At 37.8% G+C, this 22535-nt stretch overlaps 1 protein-coding gene across 1 annotated transcript; it reads left to right on the top strand.

Moving 5' to 3' along the window:
* Window positions 1–15920: 15920 nt before the first annotated feature.
* On the top strand, window positions 15921–16948 carry LOC102663893 (uncharacterized). The gene is made up of 2 exons (XM_006596664.1): window positions 15921–16353; window positions 16428–16948. The coding sequence occupies exons 1-2, from the start codon at window positions 15921–15923 to the stop codon at window positions 16946–16948; spliced, it is 954 nt and encodes a 317-aa protein (XP_006596727.1).
* The last annotated feature ends 5587 nt before the right edge of the window (window positions 16949–22535 follow it).

The following is a 22535-nucleotide window of genomic DNA, read 5'->3' as shown; positions in this document are numbered from 1 at the left end:
ATAAATGGATTGAGTCAGGTTGTATTAATCGAGTTTGAATATTTAAAAATATTTTTTTATTTTATAAAAAAAAATTTAGAACAATAATTTATTTTTGTCTAACGTTTTGTAAATGTATAATGACTAAATGTCCTTGAAAGAAATCAAATCATGACTATATTTGATTAATATAATGAATAATTTCAATGCTAATACAATATTTTTATTTTAGATAGAAGTAAAATATTGTATTAGCATAAGAAACATAAAGAAAATCATGAAAGAAATAAAATAAAACAACTTAAAAAGAAAAAAAATAGTATGAGTGATTTAATTTGATAATTTAATAGACTATGTTAGCAAAAAAAGTGTTTTGTATTTAGTAATGTAATTTATATACAAAAAGATTAATTATATGTTAGGGTCAAGTTGAGTCTCAGGGTAAAGACAAATATCATAAGAACAAATGTTGAATTATGATTTTAGAAAATTTAAAGTTTTTTGATAGAAAACAAAGTTATCATTTAAAGATAAACTTTGTAAGTCAAATAACAAATTTTCACAAAAACACTTTCAGACGATGGAAATAGATTTTACAGTAGAATAGACAGAGTTTTTCAAATCAAAATCAAATTCAAATCATAGGTCAGTTTAATGCAGAAGAATAATGAAAACAAATAAGACACATATTTATATTGGTTCAGCTCTACTACTGAAATTACGTTCTGTTCTTGACAAACCACCAAGTTCCACTAATTTCAACCAGTTACAAGTATTAATCATTGTCACTTCTGACTCTGCAACACAAGTTTTACATCAAGCTTGTTATAACTCAGTATTTTATGTCCTATCAAGCCATTGTTGGCTCTATACAAATTAAACAGATTTGTTGTTTGTTTGTTAGCACAATGACTAACTCTTAATACTTAGTCTTTTCTCTCAATGAGTTCAATGTGTTTTTAAAGCTTTTTAGAACTATATAGAAATATATAGAAAGCTTTTTAGAAAAAGAAATTGAATGAGAGTGCGTAAGTCTATATCCATGTCTTCAAAGCTTCAGGTATATAGATCTTTTTCAACAAATGTATGTTGTCTCTAAACGGATAGATTTCTTCACTTGAGCTTATGTCTCAAGATTGTGGTTGTTTGCGCATTTAATGCTTACATTAAATGCACATACTCCTTCATGCTATAAAACCACTCTTGTGAGCTTTTGTATTGATCACTTCAACAGAAAACCACTTGCTTAAAGTCAGAGCAGGTCTATCACCAATAGTACACATCTTTGATGGTATTTGGCAACTTCCAGATCTTAGGAGGATGTCTCTACAAAACAAATTTCAAACAGAGTAATAAATTAATTATTTAATTTCATCGATTTAATGTTCTATCAAATCATGGCATGATTCTTCTATCATCTGATAATACAGACTCAGATGTATAAGGCATGATCTGATATCGCATAAGACACAAGTTTGAACTTTTGTATTTATTTGCATCTAAACAAAATAATTAAGGATCTTGATAAGTCTTAAGATATAAATGTCTTTTGATTTAACACATAGGTCCAAAAAGGAGAACCCATTATCTCACCCCATGCATTCGGCAGGTATAATCCAAACCATACTAATTGGGTCAAGTCAGGCTAGCACTATTAGAAATTATACTTTCAACATCGGTTATTTAGAACATTCTACATCGGTTCTAAAACCGATGTATCAATGTTAACATCGGTTTTGTAAAACCGATGTTAACATAAATATGATAACATCGGTTTTCTAAATACCCGATGTTAAACACAATAAACTACAACAAAAAAGTGTATGCATGATGAACGTTAACATCAGTTTTCTAGAAAAACCGATGTTAATGTAATTTATTAACATCGGTTTCCTACGAAAACCAATGTTGATATATTACATTAACATCGGTTTTTCTAGAAAATCGATGTCAACGTTGATGATGCATACACTTATTTGGTGTAGTTCTTTGTGTATAACATTGGTTATGTGTAGATAACCGATGTTAATATACAAACGTTAACATCGGTTATTTATAAATAACCGATGTTAATATACAAGCGTTGACATCGGTTATTAACAGATAACCGATGTTAACATACAAATACTGACATCGGTTATATACAAATAACCGATGTTAATATACAAACGTTAACATCGATTTTCTATTACAACCGATGTTAAGGTGAATGTGGACATCGGTTTTTGTAAATAACCGATGTTGTTTACCATATTAACATCGATTTTTATTAATAATCGATGTTGTTTTCAAATTATTATTTTTATATAAACTTTCTGTTTTTACAATAAACCCAAAATTGTACCTGTAAAATTCAATTTCAGACCCAATTCACCGCAAATAAACATTTTATTCTGGTTTCAACCAGTTTTAATCATAATAAACACCGAATAATTCATTTATCGTAAAGACCAATCAACAAATGAATTCAATGTTCAAATTACATAGGAAATGTCAAAAATGTTAAACCAAAGTAAACTAAACTAAAGTTAATGTCCTGAAATCCTAGGTCTGATCTCTAACTCGGAGATAATACTGTGCCCACTGGATCCGCAATGCCTTTAATCTCTCTGGCTCCAATGGTCTAGGATCGTTAAAATACTGCATGATGAAATAAATCATAATAAGTTAATAATGTAATACAAATTATAAAAAAAATCGAATTTGTTTGAAATAAACGTACCGCTTCCCAGTTATTCCTAAAAGTTCCTAAAATGATGTTGGACATCCAGTGCATGACATAGTAGCCACACTCAGTACTTCCTTTTTGTCTATTACACTAAATACATAATGAAATTTGGATATTAATTAAACAACTAGTGTACAGCCACATAAGAAATATATATAAGTGGAAGTTTTATGTAAATGATGTACCTTAAAGACAATCCACCTAGCAGGAGCCTTTGATTTAGGCTGTGGAGCATCATCAAGACCTTTTAAAACATTGTTCTAGATGAGTAACAATTAAAAACTGGTGTTGTACGTTGAGGTATGTCAATGCAAATGTATTGAAAAGAACACTAACCTGTTAATAATCCCCTTAAGGTAGTTGTCTGGCCTGTTATGCAATGAACAAAACTAGACAACTAGGTGTTCCTTGGGCAGGATGACCACCATCTGCCAGTGTCTGCTGCAGTGGAGACGAATATGGGTTAGTACATTAGTAAACATTAATTAAATTCAGTTATTTTGTGTGACTTACCCATTTAGGTAGGCTCCAAGATAGACATCGTGTTTTGAACTCTGCATCCAACTCTTTATGTAACTTTCAGACTCAAACTGCGATTGTCCAGACCTCTGAATGGACTGTGGCTCGAGGAATCCATAGATATCAGAATTCCCCACTCGCATACATGTTTCAGTGAGATGCCTGTTTATGTTAAGTCAAAGTTAAATATTTATGAATTGAAAGCAATAACTTAGGTAATTAAAAGTAATATAAAATGACTTACAGAATCCACAACTATAACACTGATATGCTGAGACATTGACCACCGTGTGCGATTTCGGAGAGGTCTTCGTGCTTTATGTAGAGCGGGAAATCTGGATTAAAGACCCCGAACACGGTGCCATCCCATGTAACCTGATAAGGCCTCAAGAAAAGCTCTGGGATGGTTAATGTCATCAGATAAAGCGGATCATCGACCTCCGGATCGGGCTTTGGAGGTGGTTTTGCCGGAGAGACAGCTACCTGTTCATTAAACAAAGTTAAATGGCCTAATTTGAGGCACGCTAAATGAATTAATTTAAAAATAAGAAACATATAGTAAGAGTAAAGTACCTGCTGTGATAAAGACTTGACCAGATGTGTCGGCCAAGCAAGGAAGGTGTGAAGTGCCTGCCCCACTAAGGAAACCTCATCAGTGGGTACAGGAACTGGAGCATCTGCATCTGTAACCTCCTCCACACCCACCTTTACTTGGCCAGGAAACAAAGGAGTGTTATGAACAACAGTGGATCCCTCATAAACTCTCCCTAGGGCAACCAGGCGGGCAGGATCTGCTTCAATGTACAAGCCTCACCTATCTGAGTCACCTGTCTCAGGATCGTTTCTTGAGGGATTAACACAACTCCCCTTTGTGCTCACTTGAGGATCGGAAGGACTAACCAGAGGCTCGGGAGGCAGTGCAAGTCCTTGAGATTGCATCTGCGACTGAATCCGGGACTGCTCTAGCTGAAGGATGCCATGAGCTGCCGCATCACTCTCTCTGTGATGGACTCCTCTAGCTGGTCCCTGATTTGCTGGGTCAGCTGCTGCAATTCTTTAGGAGGCAGGGAGAAAGAGCTGTGGGACGTCCGTGGAGCCGATCCAAAGTATTGCCTGATGGTGACACCGGCTCCAGCAGCACGGACACGTCCAGGGTGCTCTGGACGTCCAATAGTAGCAACAGGAACATCCTGACGTCCATGGGGGACGAAGGATCCCTGTGTCGCCTGATCCTCAAAAGAATCCTGCACAGAAAACACACAGTTGTACATGGCATTCACAAAATATTGAAATATAATTCAAATGGTTAGTTGAAAATGACTTACGATCTTCGCAACGGTTTCCTTTGTGGCCTCAATCGTCATCTCCCCTGTTTTCTTCGTGCGGGCCATCTTCCACTTCATGTGGCCTCTGACCGGGGATGGAGGGTCGATGATGCCATCAACGCTTCCTGATTGTGCAGCTTCGTCTAGCTTCTTCTTGATCTTCTCAGCCAGGAGCTTCTGCTCCAAATAGTCATAACCCCCACGAGACAGAACGTGGGGGGCAGTGTTCTGCTTCTGGATGGCCTGTGCCTTTTTGTGCACATCCTGGAAAAATAAAACTATAATGTTTCAAATGGCTAGAATGAAGTATAACAAGTTAATTTTTTTTGGAAAACAACTTAAATGGAAAGGAACATACCTCCCAAGAAGGGTCTCTGCGAGTCTGACAAAACTGGGCCCATTTTTCCTTGCTAATGTCATATTTCTCACAGACAGTGTCCTCCACACCGTCCTGATTGGCTGCAAGGGCCCACTTCCTCGTGAGGTCTGATTTAAACTGCCTCCATCTCTCCCCCACGGTTTGAAGTAACTTCCTTTTCGTCCTACTGTCAGAAGCCTCTGGGATTTCATATTCTACCTGACAACATCAAATAAAGTTTATTTGTTACAATAATGTATTTTTTTTCAGTTTTAATTAAACAAAATCAAATAAGAAAATGAAAATACCTGAATATCCTCCCAAGTCAGGTTCTTCTGAGCAGTAGGGACCACCTTCCCGTTCTCGTAGGTGACGTCCACCTTATCATGTGCCACAATCCCCAAATATGTTCTTAATTTCTTCCTGTGGGGACCGTCGGCCTTGCCGGTAGCAGGATCTACATGGACCACTGGTCTCTCAGCACCAGGTGGTCTAGTAGACAATGATCGTAGACGTGAGGCTTTGCGTGTCCACTTCATGGCAGACGGCGAAGCCGATGCGTCCGAAGGAGCAGAAGGAGGAGAAGGAGGAGGAGGAGGAAGAGGAGGGGAGGCAGGTGGAGAAGCCATGATCCTTTATACAACAACATACAAAATTTAAATTTTAATTATAGACAATTATCAACATCAACAGTTATTTATGTAAGTAATATGGAATAGTGGGGTTCGGGGGTGGTCATGCTTTATTATTGTAGGTGTGTGTGTGTCTCTTTCTGTGTGTGTGTGTGTGTGTGTGTGTGTGTGTGTGTGTGTGTGTGTGTGTGTGTGTGTATGCACTTTCAAAAAAGGATTTATCAAAAGAGGATAAGTCATAAGTGATTTACTTGTGGTTTTTAATTGTGATTCAAAACAGGATAAGATGTAATAGTAGTGAAAATGTGTGATAAATGAAAAGTCTGATAAATTCAAGTTGATGATGTCTTGTGATACTTGTGCTTTAAATTTGTTTTAAGACATGAAAGAAAATTACCGTGTAGCACAAATAACAATAATTGTAGACAGGTGAAGATTACATAGTGTGCATTGAAAGCTACATTTCCATGGGATTTAAAGGATGTCAAAATGGGTTCAATGCAACCAAACTTTGGTTAGATTTTTGGAATTGTAGACAACTCATTCAGAATAGTACTTCAAAATGTCGGGGAAGGAATGACATGAAGACATTGAATGATGAAGGAATGACATGAAGACCTTGAAAAATACACATGTAGATGACATCCTTAGGAATTCAAACAGCTCATGTTTGTCGCCAGTTTCATCATCCACCACCCTTACCTTCTCTGACTTCTCACGTTTATTGTTGTTAAACCCATATTTATGCTCTCCTCCCTTCATGTCTTGTTTTATCACAACTTTACCTGAATCTCCTATCTTCAGCACAGTTGAATCTCCTGTCTTATTCTTCAATGACACACTTTGATGGCCTGTATGTCTTTTCTTCATATGTTCTAGTGCTTCAGCTTCAGAATGCATAGACCAATCTGAACTTTCGAGTGATAACCAAAGGCTTTTGCATCAGCATCGACACTCTCCACCCTCTTTGGTTTATGCTTCTGTGCTGCATTCCCTGCTTCCTCCTTATAAATCTCAGATTTATTAGAGGTTTCACTAGAACAATCAGCAGTAATCTTTGGTTCTTCCTCCTCTACCAGCTCAATATCTTTCCTTTCACCTTTGCTTAACTATGTATGGCAAAACTTCATTACTGTTGTTCAAGACATACGAGTGAGCTTGTAACAAATCTTCTACACTTGGAGTGATCACATGCAGTCCTCTTGAACCCTTACCACCCACTCTGTCATCATGCCGAGACTCAGGAAGGCCAACTGGTTTAGCCTTCTGAATGTATTCTGAACAAAATTCAATGGCTTCTTCTGCAATGTACCTCTCAACAATAGATGCTTCTGGACGATATAGATTCTTTGTATACCCTTTTAAGATCTTCATGTATCGCTCAACCGGGTACATCCACCGCAGATAAACAAGACCACAACATTTGATTTCTCTGACCAGATGCACAATCAAGTGAATCATGATGTCAAAGAAAGTAGGGGGAAAATACATCTCCAACTGGCACAGTATAATTGCGGCCTCATTTTCCAGCTCATCAAACTTCACAGGATCAATGACTTTGCTACATATAGCATGGAAGAAAAAGCACAGGCGAGTTATGGCTAACCTGACTTTGTTTGGCAAGATGTCTCGTATAGCCAGGGCTAACAATTGTTGCATGAGCACGTGACAATCGTGAGACTTTAACCTTACAAGCTTAAGCTCCTTCAACTGCACAAGGCTCTTAATATTTAAAGAGTATCCTTGTGGAACCTTCACCCGACGAAGACACTGACAAAAACTTATATTCTCCTTTTTGGAAAAAGTATGGCAAGTTGGGGGCAAGTAAATTTTCTTCCCATAAGACCTTGGATGCTACTGTGATTGTATCCCCATATCAGCTAGATCTTGACGGGTATTCAAGCCATCCTTCGTCTTGCCTTGAATGTTAAGGAGCGTCCCAATCACACTGCCACAAACATTTTTCTCCATATGTGTAACATCAATACAATGTCTAACGTCTAGATCAGACCAGTACGGAAGATCAAAGAAAATGGACCTCTTCTTCCTTATGCAACTCTTACTTTTATCCTTCTTTTGGGTCTTTCTAAATACAGTATTGAGGTGTTGAACCCGCTCATATACCTGTTCACCAGTCAATGGTATCGGCACAACATCATGCTCTTGACTTCCATTAAAAGCTTTTTTCAGTCGTCTGTAAGGATGATTGGGTGTTAGAAAACGACGATGCCTACTATACATTGTTTTTCTTCCATGTTTTAGTTATATGTAGCTTGTGTTTTCTTCACAGATAGGGCATGCATGATGACCCTTAACACGGTAACCGCTGAGATTCCCATATGCTGGAAAGTCATTAATGGTACAAAAAAGCATTGCACGCATTTCAAACGTCTCATTTCAAAACGCATCAAACACTACAACCCCCTGGTCCCACAACTTTCTTAGGTCTTCAACCAATGGACTTAGATAAACATCAATGTCATTTCCTGGCTGTCTTGGGCCCGATATCATCATAGACAACATCATGTATTTTTGCTTCATGCGCCACCAAGGAGGCAAATTGTAAATTACTAGCAGAACTGACCATGAACTGTGTTGCGTGCTTAAGGTGCCATATGGAGTCATTCCATCACTGGCGAGTCCAAGTCTAAGATTTCTTGCCTCTTTCTCGAAATCCGGATACAAACCATCAATCTTCTTTCATTGTGAGCAATCAGCCGAATGACGGACCAGTCCATCAGAAATCCTTCCATTTGCATGCCATGTAAGGTCTTTTGCGTTGTCCTCATTAGCAAAAAGACGCTTAAACCTTGGAATGATTGGAAGATACCACAAAACCTTCGCTGGCGGGCCCTTCTTTGACTTTTCATCATAACTGCTTTCCTCTTCATCCTTCACTTTGTACCATGAAGTCCCACACATAGGGCATTTGGACATTTCTTGGAATTCATTCCTGTAGAGTATGCATTCATTGGGGCAAGCATGAATCTTCTGATACTCCATACCCATGGGACACAATATCTTTTTCACCTTATAGTAACTTTTAGGCAGCGTGTTGTCCTCTGGAAGCAGATTATGCACTACCTCAAGCAGTGAGGTGAAACTTTTGTCACTCCACCCATACCTGGCCTTCACATTAACCAGACTTAACACCGCCGACAACATGGTTAAGGAATTCTTGCACCCCGTATACAAAGGCTTCTTTGAATCACTCTGCAATCCTTCATACACAGGGGCGTGTGCTTCCTGAAAAGACTCTTGTCTAAGGTCACGAATCATGTCCTCTAAGCGATCTCCCATTTCTACATCAAACGGTTCAGATTGGGACCCACTCTGCATGTCAGTCAGTTCACCATGCCATTTCCACATCGTGTAATTCTTCTTCATCCCATCACACAATAGATGGTCCCATATGTCGTCCAGTAGTTATCGTCTTCCATTCAAACAGTTGATGCAAGGACAATAATATTTTCCTTCTTCATTCGGTCGACCTCTTTCTGAAGCAAATTGCAAGAACTGCTCCACGCCATCCTCATATTGTGGGCTCATGCAACTTTGATTGATCCAACTTCGATCCATCTAAGAATATCCATGCATGCAAATCTCACTTTTTTATTTATAGGTGTGGCCCTATCTCATTTAGGAAGACTGTCTTTTATGTTAACCTCAATCGTCATGGTTAGCATTATTTTGAACAATTTGAGTAAATTTTGGCAGCATTTCGCATTGGTCTCCAAGTACACGACATGACATCGAGGAAATAAATTTCACGATAATCAAGTATGCACTCAGAGAACAACTTGAAATGCATTAAACCGAAATTTCATCAAATTAATCAAAATAATAATAACATGACCGAATGAGTCTAACATAAAAATACCAGTCTCCCCAAACTGTCCAAACGGACAATTCAAGACTAAATACAATGACTAATGCAAACTATCTGCAAGAATCATTGCATTCAGTCTCAAACAGGAATCTACGGTTCACTCAGCATGAACAACAGTTGTGTATATAGCAAATTACATTCAGCACGTATAAGAACATTCATGACATATAACATTCATGACATACAAGAACATTCATGACGTACAAGAACATACAAGGACATCAACAGTTGTTTGTGTGTGTGTGTGTGTGTGTCTGTCTCTTTATGTGTGTATGAGTGTGTGTGTGTGTGTGTCTGTGTGTGCGAGTGTGTTTGTCTATGTGTGTGTCTATGACTCTGTGTGTGTGTCTTTGTGTGTGTGTGTGTTTTTCTGTCTCTTTATGTGTGTGTGTGTGTCTGTCTGTGACTCTGTGTGGGTGTGTTTGTGTATATGTGTGTGTGTGTGACTCTGTGTGTGTGTGTGACTGTGTGTGTGTGTGTGTCTGTCTGTCTCTTTCTGTGTGTGTGTGTGTGTTTGTGTCTGTGTTTACATGTGTTTGTCTCTGTGTGTGTGTGTTTGTGTATCTGTGTGTGTGTCACTCTGTGTGTGTGTGTGTGTGTGTGACTGTGTGTGTGTGTGTGTGTGTCTCTTTATGTGTGTGTTTGTGTATATGTCTGCGTGTGTTTGTCTCTATGTGTGTGTTTTTGTGTATCTGTGTGTGTGTGTGTGGTTGTGTGTGTGTCTGCGTGTGTGGGGGGTCATTCGAGGGTACCAAAGGATCATTATATTGTGAACATCATCAGCCACACGATGCACTCCTATATTGAAGAGTTACTAAACCACTGAGGCCAGAACAAGCATTACAATCAATTTGCAGCAGCATGAATTCACCTTCTTTGGAGGACACTACAATTCTGCGATGTATTATGCAACTACCAACGGATAACAATGACATTCTCAAAAGCTAAGTTAACTGAATTTAATGATTGGCTTGTTGTTATGGAGGTAGATGACATTCCTTGTGTGGGTAAGCCCTTTACCTAGGTTAGGCCAAATTGATCATGTAAAAGCAAATTGGATAGAGTGGTAGTCTCTGATGGCTGGTTATCCAAGTGGCCACATAGTTCCCAATTTAACCTTGAGAGGAATTACTCTGACCATTGTCCTATCATCATGAATTGTAAGAGCATTGATTGGGGCCTTAAGCCTTTTAAGGTTTATCATGGATGGTTAATGAATAACGATTAACAGAAGGTAGTGAGGGATTGTTGGGCAAAAAATCAGCCTATGGGGTGGGGTGGTTTTGCTCTAAAATGCAAGTTACAGAACCTCAAACAAAGGCTGAAAAATTGGAGTAAAGACAATATAGGAGATTTATGCAACAAGGTCAAGCAGCTTCAACAGAAGATGAATGATTTGGAGAATTCTTTGACAGCTCAGCATTCTGACCAACAAGTCCAAGAGCTGAAGAAAATTTGAGCTGAACTTTGGGAAAAGGCTACTCTTCATGAATCTATTGTGAGACAGAAGTCATGAAGCAAATGGATCAAAGAGGGGGACAGTAATACCTCATACTTTCACAAAATTATTAACTATAGCAGGAGGAGAAATGCCTTGAGGGGGATGCTGATTGATGGTATCTGGGTGGAAAATCATAATTTGATTAAGGCAGAAATTCTGCAGCATTTGTAGAGCAGATTCAATGAACCTCATCTGCTCATACCTAACCTGGATGGGGTTTCATTCAATGTCCTGACTCCTATTCAGAGGGACATGATGGTCGACCCTTTTAAAGAGGGGGACATAAGGTGTGCAGAGGAAAAATAAGCACTGCAACTTTTAAAATAAAATTAATTGAACTTATGTACAAGCACGAGTTCAAATTAATAAGGTTTTAGAGAAGGTTTTTTTTTTTTAATTATTCACTGCAGCTTTTAGAGAAGTTAAAATGGAAGCATCTTTATAAATTACAATTGAAGTATATAAGTTGGTTTTAACATATAGGAGATAAGCTTTAATAAGCATTTTTGGAAGGAGCTGAAACCTGAGTTTCTAAGGTTTATTGCAGAATTTCATGTGAATGCTTCATTTCCTAAGGGACTCAATTCCTCATTCATTGCCTTTATTCCTAAGATTAAGGACCCTCAATCTATTAGTGATTTCAGACCTATTTCCCTCATAGGATGTGTTTACAAAGTCATTGCTAAATTACTAGATAATGTTAAAGCTGTGAAGGCCATTCTTAGAAGTTCTGAGATGGTTTCTGGCCTGAGAATCAATTTTCCTAAGAGCCAATTTGGAGCAATTAGGCAATCTGAGGATTGGTGTTGTGTTGCTGCTGGTTACTTAAATTATGCCTTGCAATTGGGCAAATGAAACCACAGAAGCATTTCTATGGCTGGCAGAATCACTCTACTTAATGTTGTCCTAACAGCATTGCCCTTGTTTTATGTGTCTTTTTTCAGGGCCCGTACAACAGTGATTAATAGACTAACTGCCATTCAAAGACACTTTCTTTGGGGTGGCAACTTAGATCAAACACCAGTATGCAACATTTTAAATCAAACACCAGTATATAACATTTTAAAGCAAACACCACTATATAACATTTTAAATCAAACACCAGTATATAACATTTTAAAGCAAACACCACTATATAACATTTTAAATCAAACACCAGTATATAACATTTTAAAGCAAACAGTAGTATATAACATTTTAAATGAAACAACAGTATATACATACTAGTTCCTACCGTACCTGGAGTTGCTATAACCCAAACGACCTTCAAGAACAATGTCAATTAAAAGTAGTATATGATAACCTGAAAAAAAAAACCATAGTCCATGTCATATGTAACACTGAATTTATTTCTTTTGAAAAATAAAATCAGCAGTGAGCAGGATCAGAAAGAAAAAGATATTGTGGATATCCCTGGAGTCAAAGCACGAAATATAGAGAGGGAAAACACCAAATATAGACCATTTAAGGAAAGCCTAGCATATAGCAGTGAAGGAAGCTTGGAGCAGAGACCAGCAGGTTGGTTGGGGGGGGGGGGAATCGTGGTTAAAAACAAGCTGAGGAATTTCAAATCTAGACTAAAATAGTGGAGTAAAGAGAATGGGGATGTCAATATCAACAAAATCCATCACCTGAGGCAGAAGCTAAATGATATTGAAGACAATGCCTTTGATAGAACTTTGTCTGAGGCTAAACTTATGCCTAAGAACTTTGTCTGCAATAAAGTACAACCCATTTGGTGGGAAACCATGTCATGGCTGCAAATTAAGGGTGCTTTTCCATTAAGCCCAAAGCAGCATTTTCCTTCAACATTTGGGTGTTCAAGCTGTTGGTGTAAGGAATAATAGATGGCAATGCTGGTGGTTAGCTTTAACTTGGTCCATATGGAAACTTAGAAACAGTATAGTCTTCTCTAATGCAAATTTCGATGCTAATAAATTGTTTGAAGAAGCAATTTTCCTCCTATGGTCTTGGCTTAGGAGTTTTGAGAAGGATTTCACAGTGCATTTTAATCAATGGTCAAGTAATTTTCCACAAAGTTTTATGTATCAGCAGGGGATTGCATTGACTTGGACCATTTGGAAGCAAAGAAATGATGTGATATTCTCCAATGGGAGTTTCAACACTAAAAGAATATTAGATGATGCAATTTTCTTGTTGTGGACATGGCTCACACATTTGGAGAAGGATTTCGGTATTCATTTCAACCAATGGTCATCCAATATCAGAGCAGGATTTTCTAATAGTATAGGATAGCAAAATCAAGAAAATAATTGTATTATCTTTACTTTCTCAGCATTGGTTCAAATATTGCATAGGGACCAATCCTGAGTTTTCCATGTATTTTCTTGTACCTCTGGTACTTAATTAATATATTACTATTTTGGCTGATCGAGAAGGGAAGAAGATTGCTTGGATATCTTGGAGACAATGCTGTGCTTCTAGAGATTTGGGAGGTTTGGGGATCAAAGATATTAAGATCCTCAATAATGCTCTCCTAATCAAATGGAAATGGCTGATGTTTCATCAACCAGATCATCTTTGGAACAGGATTTTGATCTCTAAATACAAAGGTTGGAGAGGATTGGATCAGAGGCCTCAAAAGCAGTACTTTTCTCCTTGGTGGGCTGACCTAAGGGCCATTAACCAACACCAGAGTATGATTACTGCTTCTAATCAAGTTTGCTGGAAGGTGGGTAGGGGTGATCAGATTCTTTTCTGGGAAGATTCTTGGGTTGATGATGGGACTCCCCTCAAAGACCAATTTCCAGAATTATACCGAATCTCTTCCCAAAGAAATCTCATTGTGGCAGATACGGGATCCTTCTCTGAAAATGGGTGGGAATGGAATCTGTCTTGGAGAAGAAATTTGTTTGATAATGAGATGGGGATAGCTTCAAAATTTATTGAACATATCACAACAATCAGGTTAAATAGCAACCTGATGGACACCTGGGTTTGGAGAGCTGAAACTAATGGGATTTTTTCTACCAAATCTGCATACCAAGTTATCAAAGCTGAGCAACCTTATGAAGTCCAGCATCTGGGCTTCCATCAACTTTGGGATATTAAAATCCCTCCTAGAGCCTTATCTTTTGCCTGGAGATTGTTATGGGATAGACTTCCTACTAAGGATAACCTATCTAGGAGACAAATTCAAACTAACAGTGACCTCTGCCCATTCTGCCATAGCCAACTTGAGTCTGCCTCTCATTTTTTCTTCGCCTGTGACAAAGTTCTGCCTCTGTGGTGGGAATTCTTTTCTTGGGTGAAGGAAGTCAGAGTCATCCACTATAGGCCAATGGATAATTTCCTCCAGCATTCATCTACAGCAGGATCAATGGCTACTAATAGAAGATGGAAATTCTGGTGGCTGGCAGCTACAAACTCAATCTGGAAACTCAAAAATGACATGATATTTCATAATCAGTCTTTTGATATCTCTAAGCTGGCAGATAGTACACTCTTCCTTATGTGGACTTGGCTGAAGGGGTGGGAAAGGGATTTTAATGTCCCTTTTCACCATTGGTCATCAACAATGTCTTTAGTTTTTATTTAATGCTTTTTTGGAAGGGCAGGGTTTGTGGATTGTTGTTGGGTTGCTGTTTTCTATTCTTACAGGAGTTTATTATCCTATGTATCTTGTAGTACCACTGGTACTTTTCATACTTTAATATAAATTATCTTTGCAGTTAAAAAAAACTATTTTGGCTGATAAATATATATATATATATATATATATATATATATATATATATATATATATATATAAAATTTCCAGCCAACAGGGTTTATTACATACTATATATGATATGATATGAAGGTAATTAACAAGTTTGAAATATTGTACATTTTTGTTTTATTAACCATGTCCAATGACAAGCCATAATGAGGATTTCAACCAGGCAAGATAATAATTTGGGAATATTGTGTATGTGTGTTAACATGTTTTGTTTCAAGTACGTATATGATTTATTTATCTATTTATAACGTGTATCTTGCAATGATAGGTATGATCGTGCTAGAGGTGTTGAAATTGGAAATAAAGACATAAAGCTTGAGTACTTGGAAGAGGCTTTCACTACACAGAATTGGAGAGTTCGTATTTATAAAGTGAAACCACCTAAAAACAGATGGTAACTCTAAAAAAACAGCCCCAAAAAACAAAGACTATTCTTCGGGAAATGATAGCATTCTAGTGAACTTGAGCACTGAAAATCTATTAGATGCTACACATTGTGGACTATTTTGTATGTAGAATTAGTTGAGGTAATTTGGGGATTTTTGAAATGTTACAGGTTTTATGACTTTTTGTCAACTTCCCAACTTAACCTATTGGCTTGGTACCACTTGTTTGACACAAATTATACAAGGTGGCCGGAATAGAACTGTGTAGAAACTAACTAAATCGTACAGGAGAGGCCAATAGCCTGATATTTCGTTCAATTTTTCGGTTATTTGATGACACTCGGCCCGTTGTATGAAGGAAACGAGAAGATTATGCTATTTATTAAAAAAAATTGCTTTTGAGGGTTAATGTTTTTAACCTTACTCAAGATTTTCTTTTTAAATCTCAATAACTACTTTATCCAAGAAAGAAAATATCAATATATTAAAATCACTAGTGACATGCGGTGCAAAGCACACCAACTAGAATCTGATAGCTTGTTTGACACCAGAAGAATCTTCCAAAAATTATCGAAAGTAAATATTATAATTCTTTTATTAAAACTTGTACGCGTCTTAGATTTCATACAGCTAATCGCTATCTAATAATTTGGGTCACACAAATCTTCAATTTCAACAATGATCATATTTCTCAGCGGGTCGGTTATGTGATTCAGCCATGTGCCTTTGTCATTATAAAGTGTAATAGAAAGGGGGATTAAGTGGGCTGCTATTAGGAGGCTCAATTTAAAACACAAGGTGGACCTTGTGTGTATTCAAGAAACAAAAAAGGAGAAGTTTGATAAGATCATCTGCCAGTCTATGTGTGGGGATTCCACTGTCTCTTGGGATAGTGTTCCCTCTGTCCAGGCAGCTGGTGGTTTGCTCTATATGTGGAACAACTCAGCTTTTCATGTGGAAAGGAGGGTTAAAGGAAGAAATTTCCTAATGCTGGATGGGAGGTGGGTGATACAAAATCAGAGGCTTTACATAGTTAATGTCTATGCCCCTTGTGATCTAGCTGGGAAAATAGTCTTGTGGGAGGAGTTAAGGCAACTGGAAGTGTCTAATCCTAATGGTTTATGGTGCTTCCTTGGGGATTTTAATAGCATGAGGAGCCAGGAGGAAAGAATTGGCTCATCCCAAAGGATGGCTGACACTTCTGACATTTCAAATTTCAATGAGTGGATATCTGATATGGAACTTCAGGAAATTAAAGGCTTTGGTGGCAGGTTTACTTGGTTTAGGCCCAATGGTATTGTCAAGAGCAGACTTGATAGATTTCTGGTTTTAGATCAATGGATATCTCTATGGCCTAATACCTCTCAGCATATCCTTCAAAGGGACTACTCAGACCACTGTCCAGTAGTCTTGAAAACAAGGATGGTGGATTGGGGTCCCAAGCCTTTTCGGGTTGTGGACTGGCGGCTCAATCAAAAGGGTACCAAAGAATGGTCAGGGAGGCATGGATCAATGATCAGCAGGGTGGTTGGGGGGGAATTGCTCTTAAAAATAAATTGAGGAATCTAAAATATACTATAAAACAGTGGAGTACAGTTAATGGGGATGTCAATGCTAGCAAGATTCAGAATTTGAGGCAGAAGCTAAATGACTTGGAAACCATAGCTGGTGATAGAATGTTGTCCGAAGATGAGGTTAAGGCCAAGAAATCCATCCAGCAAGATTTGTGGGATGCTTCAAATGCATATGAATCCCTGTTGAGACAAAAATCTAGGGCTAAGTGGATCAAGGAACGTGATAGCAACTCAGCCTTTTTCCACAAAGTTATAAATTTCAGAAGAAACTTCAATGCTTTTCAGGGAATCTTCATTGACGGTGTATGGGTTTAGCAGCCTAATTTAGTCAAGAATGAAGTTCTCAAATTCTTTCTCCATAGATTTACTGAAGATAAATTGTTCAGACCTTCTCTGGATGGGGTATATTTCCCTATGATTGATCAGAGGCAAAGGGGCGGGATGACTGCCCCTTTTGCAGAACAAGAGCTTAAAGATGTTGTTTGGAGTTGTGGTGGAGACAAATGTCCGGGGCCAGATGGCTTTAATTTCAATTTTATTAAGGAATTTTGGGGGGTTTTGAAACCTGAATTCAGGAGATTTGTGGATGAATTCCATATTCATGGCAGCTTCCCTAGAGACAGCAATGCCTCCTTCTTGGCTCTTATTCCTAAAACAACCCATCCACAGTCTTTAAATGACTATAGACCTATTTCTCTCATTGGTTGCATGTATAAAGTAATAGCCAAGCTTTTGGAAAATAGGCTGAGGAGTGTCTTATCTGGGATAATTGATGAAAGGCAGTTAACTTTCATAAAGGGCAGACATATCCTTCACGGAATTCTGATCCTTAATGAGGTGGTTGAGGAAGCTTTGAAGAGAAAGAAGCCAGTTATGGTTTTCAAAGTGGATTTTGAAAAGGCCTATGATTCTGTATCTTGGTCTTTTTTGGATTACATGTTGATAAGGTTAGGCTTCTATCTTAAATGGAGAAAATGGATTGCTGCCTGCCTCCAATCAGCCACCATTTCAATCCTAGTTAATGGAAGACCTACAAAGGAATTTGCCCTCACTAGAGGTTTGAGGCAAGGGGACCCTTTAGCCCCTTTGCTTTTTAATATAGTGGGTGAAGGTCTCACCGGTATGATGAGAGAGGCCCTTCATAAAACTACCCCTATAGAAGCTATCTGGTTGGGAAGCAAAAAGAGCCTACTAATATCCTTCAATATGTTGATGATACAGTCTTTGATGGTGAGTTAGCAACAAAAGCCACTTCTCAAGTAGAACAACAACTACAACATATGACAAACCATGCAGAAATGCTACAAGGATTACAAAGTTGATCACTCAAAGGCAGAAGCTGAGGACAGAAATAGTGAGAACAACAATGATTGGGGTACAAAATCAGCAATTTCAGGAACATAGGTTGGCTGACAAGAATGGACAAGTTACTAAAGTTTCCAAAGTTGATCACTCAAAGGCAGAACCTCAGGAGAGAAATAGTGAGAATAACAATGAGTGGGGTACAAAGTCATTGCTAAAGGAGAGAAAGGCAGAACTTGATCACTCAAAGGCAGAAGCTAAAGGAGCCACTTTCTCTTCAAAGTCACTTTTCTGCTCCCAACTTACTGAATATGCTTTTGCATAAGACAATATGATAGATATATAGCTTTTTTATCAGTCTGCAGGCTACACCTTATAGTTCAAAAAATTTCTCACTAATTATTCCTTTTAATTTATGGCATACACTTAATAACTTATTAGGAATGGACTCTATCTTATTTTACTGTTTTTTTTTTCATTCTTTTTTAACTGGAACGAAACAATCCTAAAAGCATGAAATGCCTTATGTGAGGTGGCTAGCAGTTGCTGTCAGATAGAACATGTGCTTGTGCTTTAAGTGGTTTGATGATATATATAAGTCAACCAAAGTGTAAGGTGGCCATGAAAATGGCAACTAAGGAGAGGAAGACCCAGAGAAGGGTAACAAATTCATATCAAGACAATTATTGTTTCGAAATAATACTTTGGCCTTAGAACCTTGCACTTAGACTATATATGGCTTAATCCTTCTAATTATCACCTTAAAATTTTTTCATAAAGACATACATTTAACCAGAAATTTCAGATCGGGTATATGGTAAAAAAACCAGCAATTTCAAACACATTCTCAAGTAAGTAAGCTTGAACAGATGTAAAAAATATCAATGAAAACTCACAGCTTCAACTGAGATTATACAAACTTCTGAAGTCTCTGCCAGCTTGAAGCTTCAAGGACTTTAACACGTACCTGCTAGTTGTATTTGGCTGTAGTGTTTTAATACATGGTTTAGACATATACATGTATATATAAAAAGTAGTAACAATGTGTTTTACCTGGACTTGATATAATGAAACAGCTTCCACAAGAACACCAATGGACAAACCAACTTCAACTACAACAAAGTAATTCAGCTTCACCTGGAGTTCATATAATGAGTAATGGCATTAGAAGAACTCAAAGCCAAACCAAGTTCAAGTACAACAAACTAATTCAGCTTTTTCTCAACCAAACTATGTCAAACTACTTGTTAGCTATTAAAATTGTTAGTTATTCATGTGACAGGCATACTATTCTTGTTTCTATTCATCATTAACATTCACAAAGCAGATATAGTGTTCTCATAGCAATACCACACATAGAGAGGGGTGCAGATAGCAGCCACAACCCCACAATCAGACCAGCTTTGCCTTGCTATTATCTTGTCGGGAGTTTGTTATAGCTAATAGGATAATTTCACAAATTTTGTTAGTGATATTTCCATTTTGTTATATTCTTGTCCCCCACTATCAAGTGTATAAGCCATTATAAATACCATGAATGAATGAAATAAAGCAAGCAAAAAAAATGTTATCAGTATAGTCTCATAGCAGTAGCAACAGAAATTAGCTAAGTATAGAAATCCATTCATATCATGTTCTTTCTCGAATGATTGCTATCAGCTGAACAAAAAAATTTGTTAGAGCACAAAGGTATGAACACCAGATTTTGGGATTTCAAGATTGCTCCCCTATGATGTAAGCCATGTCTCCATAGCTCCACAAAGGTCTGTAGGGTATCTTGACCCTCAATAATTTGAATTATACATGCATTGGATAGTTGACCCTCAATCAATCACACCAAATTCTGTTCCTTCAAGCTCTTATCCCACCAAATACTAGGAATCAATGGGGATATTAAAAACATCAGGCAGAAGTTAAACATCAGGCAGAAGGCTATGAACAATAAGGCCAAACAACTTGAATAGCCACTATCCGAAAAAGCTATAAGATATGAAGCATGGAAAAAAAACTAGAGCATGAAAGAAACGAGTACACAACAACAATGAAGGAAGAAAGTAGATGCTTCCAAGCAACAACTCAACAAAATAAGGCAATATTTTGACACAGCTTTCCAAGCAAGACTACCTGCATTCCAAACCCTAGTAGTAGTAACTAATTAAGAAACTAACTAACAATCTATAAGAACAAAGAGCACAAAGATCACGTACGCGGAAGCACAAAGTTACAATGAAGACATGAAGCTTACCTCGAACACAACAACGACAATGCCGACGAGATTGTACCTCAGGTGAAATGTACCTCAGCTCACCACAAAAACCACGTACTACCAGTCAAATGTACCTTAGGTGACCACCACTTCGCCAATCCTTGCACCAAAAACCAAAAAAGGTCCTTAGCTTAACCACGAGTTCCAGAAACAGACCTAGCACGGTCACGATCTTCAGTTCAATAGAACAACACAGGTAGACGAAATGTACCTGTCACGGTCTTCAGTGCAATGGAGAACAACAACCTTCGATGTTAACAGTGCAATGGAGAAGAGAGCGCGAAAGGGTACACAGAGAAGAAGAGAGCATGAGAGGATAAACGGAGAAGAAGGGAGCGCGAGCGAAATAGGTGACGTCAAATATAATTTAAAATGTAAGTTCAACATCGGTTTTCAATAAAACACCGATGTTAACAAATTGATGTCAACGTTAACATCGGTTTTATTCAAAAAATTGATGTTAACTGATGATATGTTAACATCGATTTTTTGAAAACCGATGTTAACGAAGCGACGCTAACATCAGTTTTGAAGAAAACCAATGTTAACGAAGCGATATTAACATCGGTTTATTGAAGACCAAAGAACGAACGAAGAACGATGAAGAACGATGAAGAATCTCCATGAAATCGCTTACAAAAACGTCTCAAAAGCGTTACGGAAGCACTTCAGCTTGGAATTTTTCCACAGAAACAATTTTTCTCACTAATTTCGAGAGATTTCTCAATACCAGAAGGGCTGAACATTTTTGCTCTACCATCTCTCCCCTATTTATAGGAGAAAAGAGGGAGGTGGTTGTCGCCCAGCTCGCCCAGGCGAGCAAGGTTGCTTCCATCAAACGGCACCGCCTTCTTTTGGAACCCTCAGGAAGGCCCAAGTGGGTCTGGTTGCTATTTGCACACCCCTTTTTCACTAAATACACCCCCTTTTGTGTTTTTTTTTATTGATTTCTTTCCGAAACGTTGTGGAACTTTACGGATTACGCTACAATGCTTGTTTTCTTTCTAAAATGTTGTGAAACTTCACTGATTATGCAAAAATGCTCGTTTTCCTTCTGGAATGTTGTGAAACTTTACAGATTATGCGACGATGCTTGTTTCGAGGGTTTTGAAGGGAGCAAACAAGGTTCAAGGACCGACCGCAAGTACTCCTATACGAAATTAGGGTATGACACACTGCTATATATATTAGGTGATCTATTATTTTGTCGTGACTCATACCAATGGATGAGATCATATGACAATATAAATGGTTTAAATTGAGTTTTAATTAATTGTGTTTGGTTTGCACAATTTGAAATAAATAATGTTTAGTCAAATTGTCTCGTAGAAAGTATTGTGCAGTCACATCATCTCGAAACATGCAATGTGAGGTCAAATAATATGGGGAAAAACAACATGGGATCAAATAGTCTCGAAGATATAAAAAAATGCAATGCTCAGTCAATTAATGCATTGTTTAGTGTTCATTCAATTAACAAAGGAAAACTAACAATCATCATAATAGGATATAATTAACAAGGACAATTAATGTTGTTTATGTCCACCAGTACCACATCTGAGAGGTTGTCTGTTTCTTGTCGATTGTCAATGTGCTCATCCATGTTCTCGTGGTTGAAGTTGTTCATCAAGAACAACAAGTTGCTCTTCCTGGACAAAGTCATTAGTTAAATAACTATTGGCAATACTTTGGTGAAAGGATGCAAACAAAGGTACGGGCATACTTTGGATGTATGCATAAGAAGATTCTGATGTTCAAAGATCTGTACCTATCAGGTTGCTCATATAGTCTTCTTCACTAGTTCTGAAGAACTACAAATTGTATCCATAATCTTCTTGATGATGATGAGGTTGTGGCGTGAATTCATGTGTAGTCCTTCATCATGCACGTTGACAATGACTAGTGGACTTTTTTGTGGAGGATGTTTTTTGGTTTTCATGTCTAGAGCTAAATGAGATGTGGCGACAAAATTTGGATGAGTTGCAAACTGTGTTAGGAAAATTTTTGAATTTTCTCGGTACCAATTCATACAGTGACTCATATGTTCAATCTTTCCTAGAATTGGTTGGCTGATTAACATATATTTGCGGCTTTCCTTCCAAATTACAATCCACTGTTGATGTTCCTCTGCCCAATTTGTGTCATTTTGTCCTCTCGTGTCAGTATGATGAACTTTGTCAAGATTATTCGGTGGATTTCTTGACAAAGTCCAAATTGGAGCATGACCCTATCAGTTTGTTGTCATACCACTAGAAAACAAATCAAAATGACATAAGCACTTCATATTTTGGAATCCTTCTATGCATGTTCTGGCAAAAATGACTCGAACCCTTT

The sequence above is a fragment of the Glycine max genome, chromosome 14 (assembly GCF_000004515.6).
Source record: "Glycine max cultivar Williams 82 chromosome 14, Glycine_max_v4.0, whole genome shotgun sequence".
Taxonomy (NCBI): Eukaryota; Viridiplantae; Streptophyta; class Magnoliopsida; order Fabales; family Fabaceae; genus Glycine; species Glycine max.
This window is presented reverse-complemented; position numbering and strand designations above follow the sequence as displayed.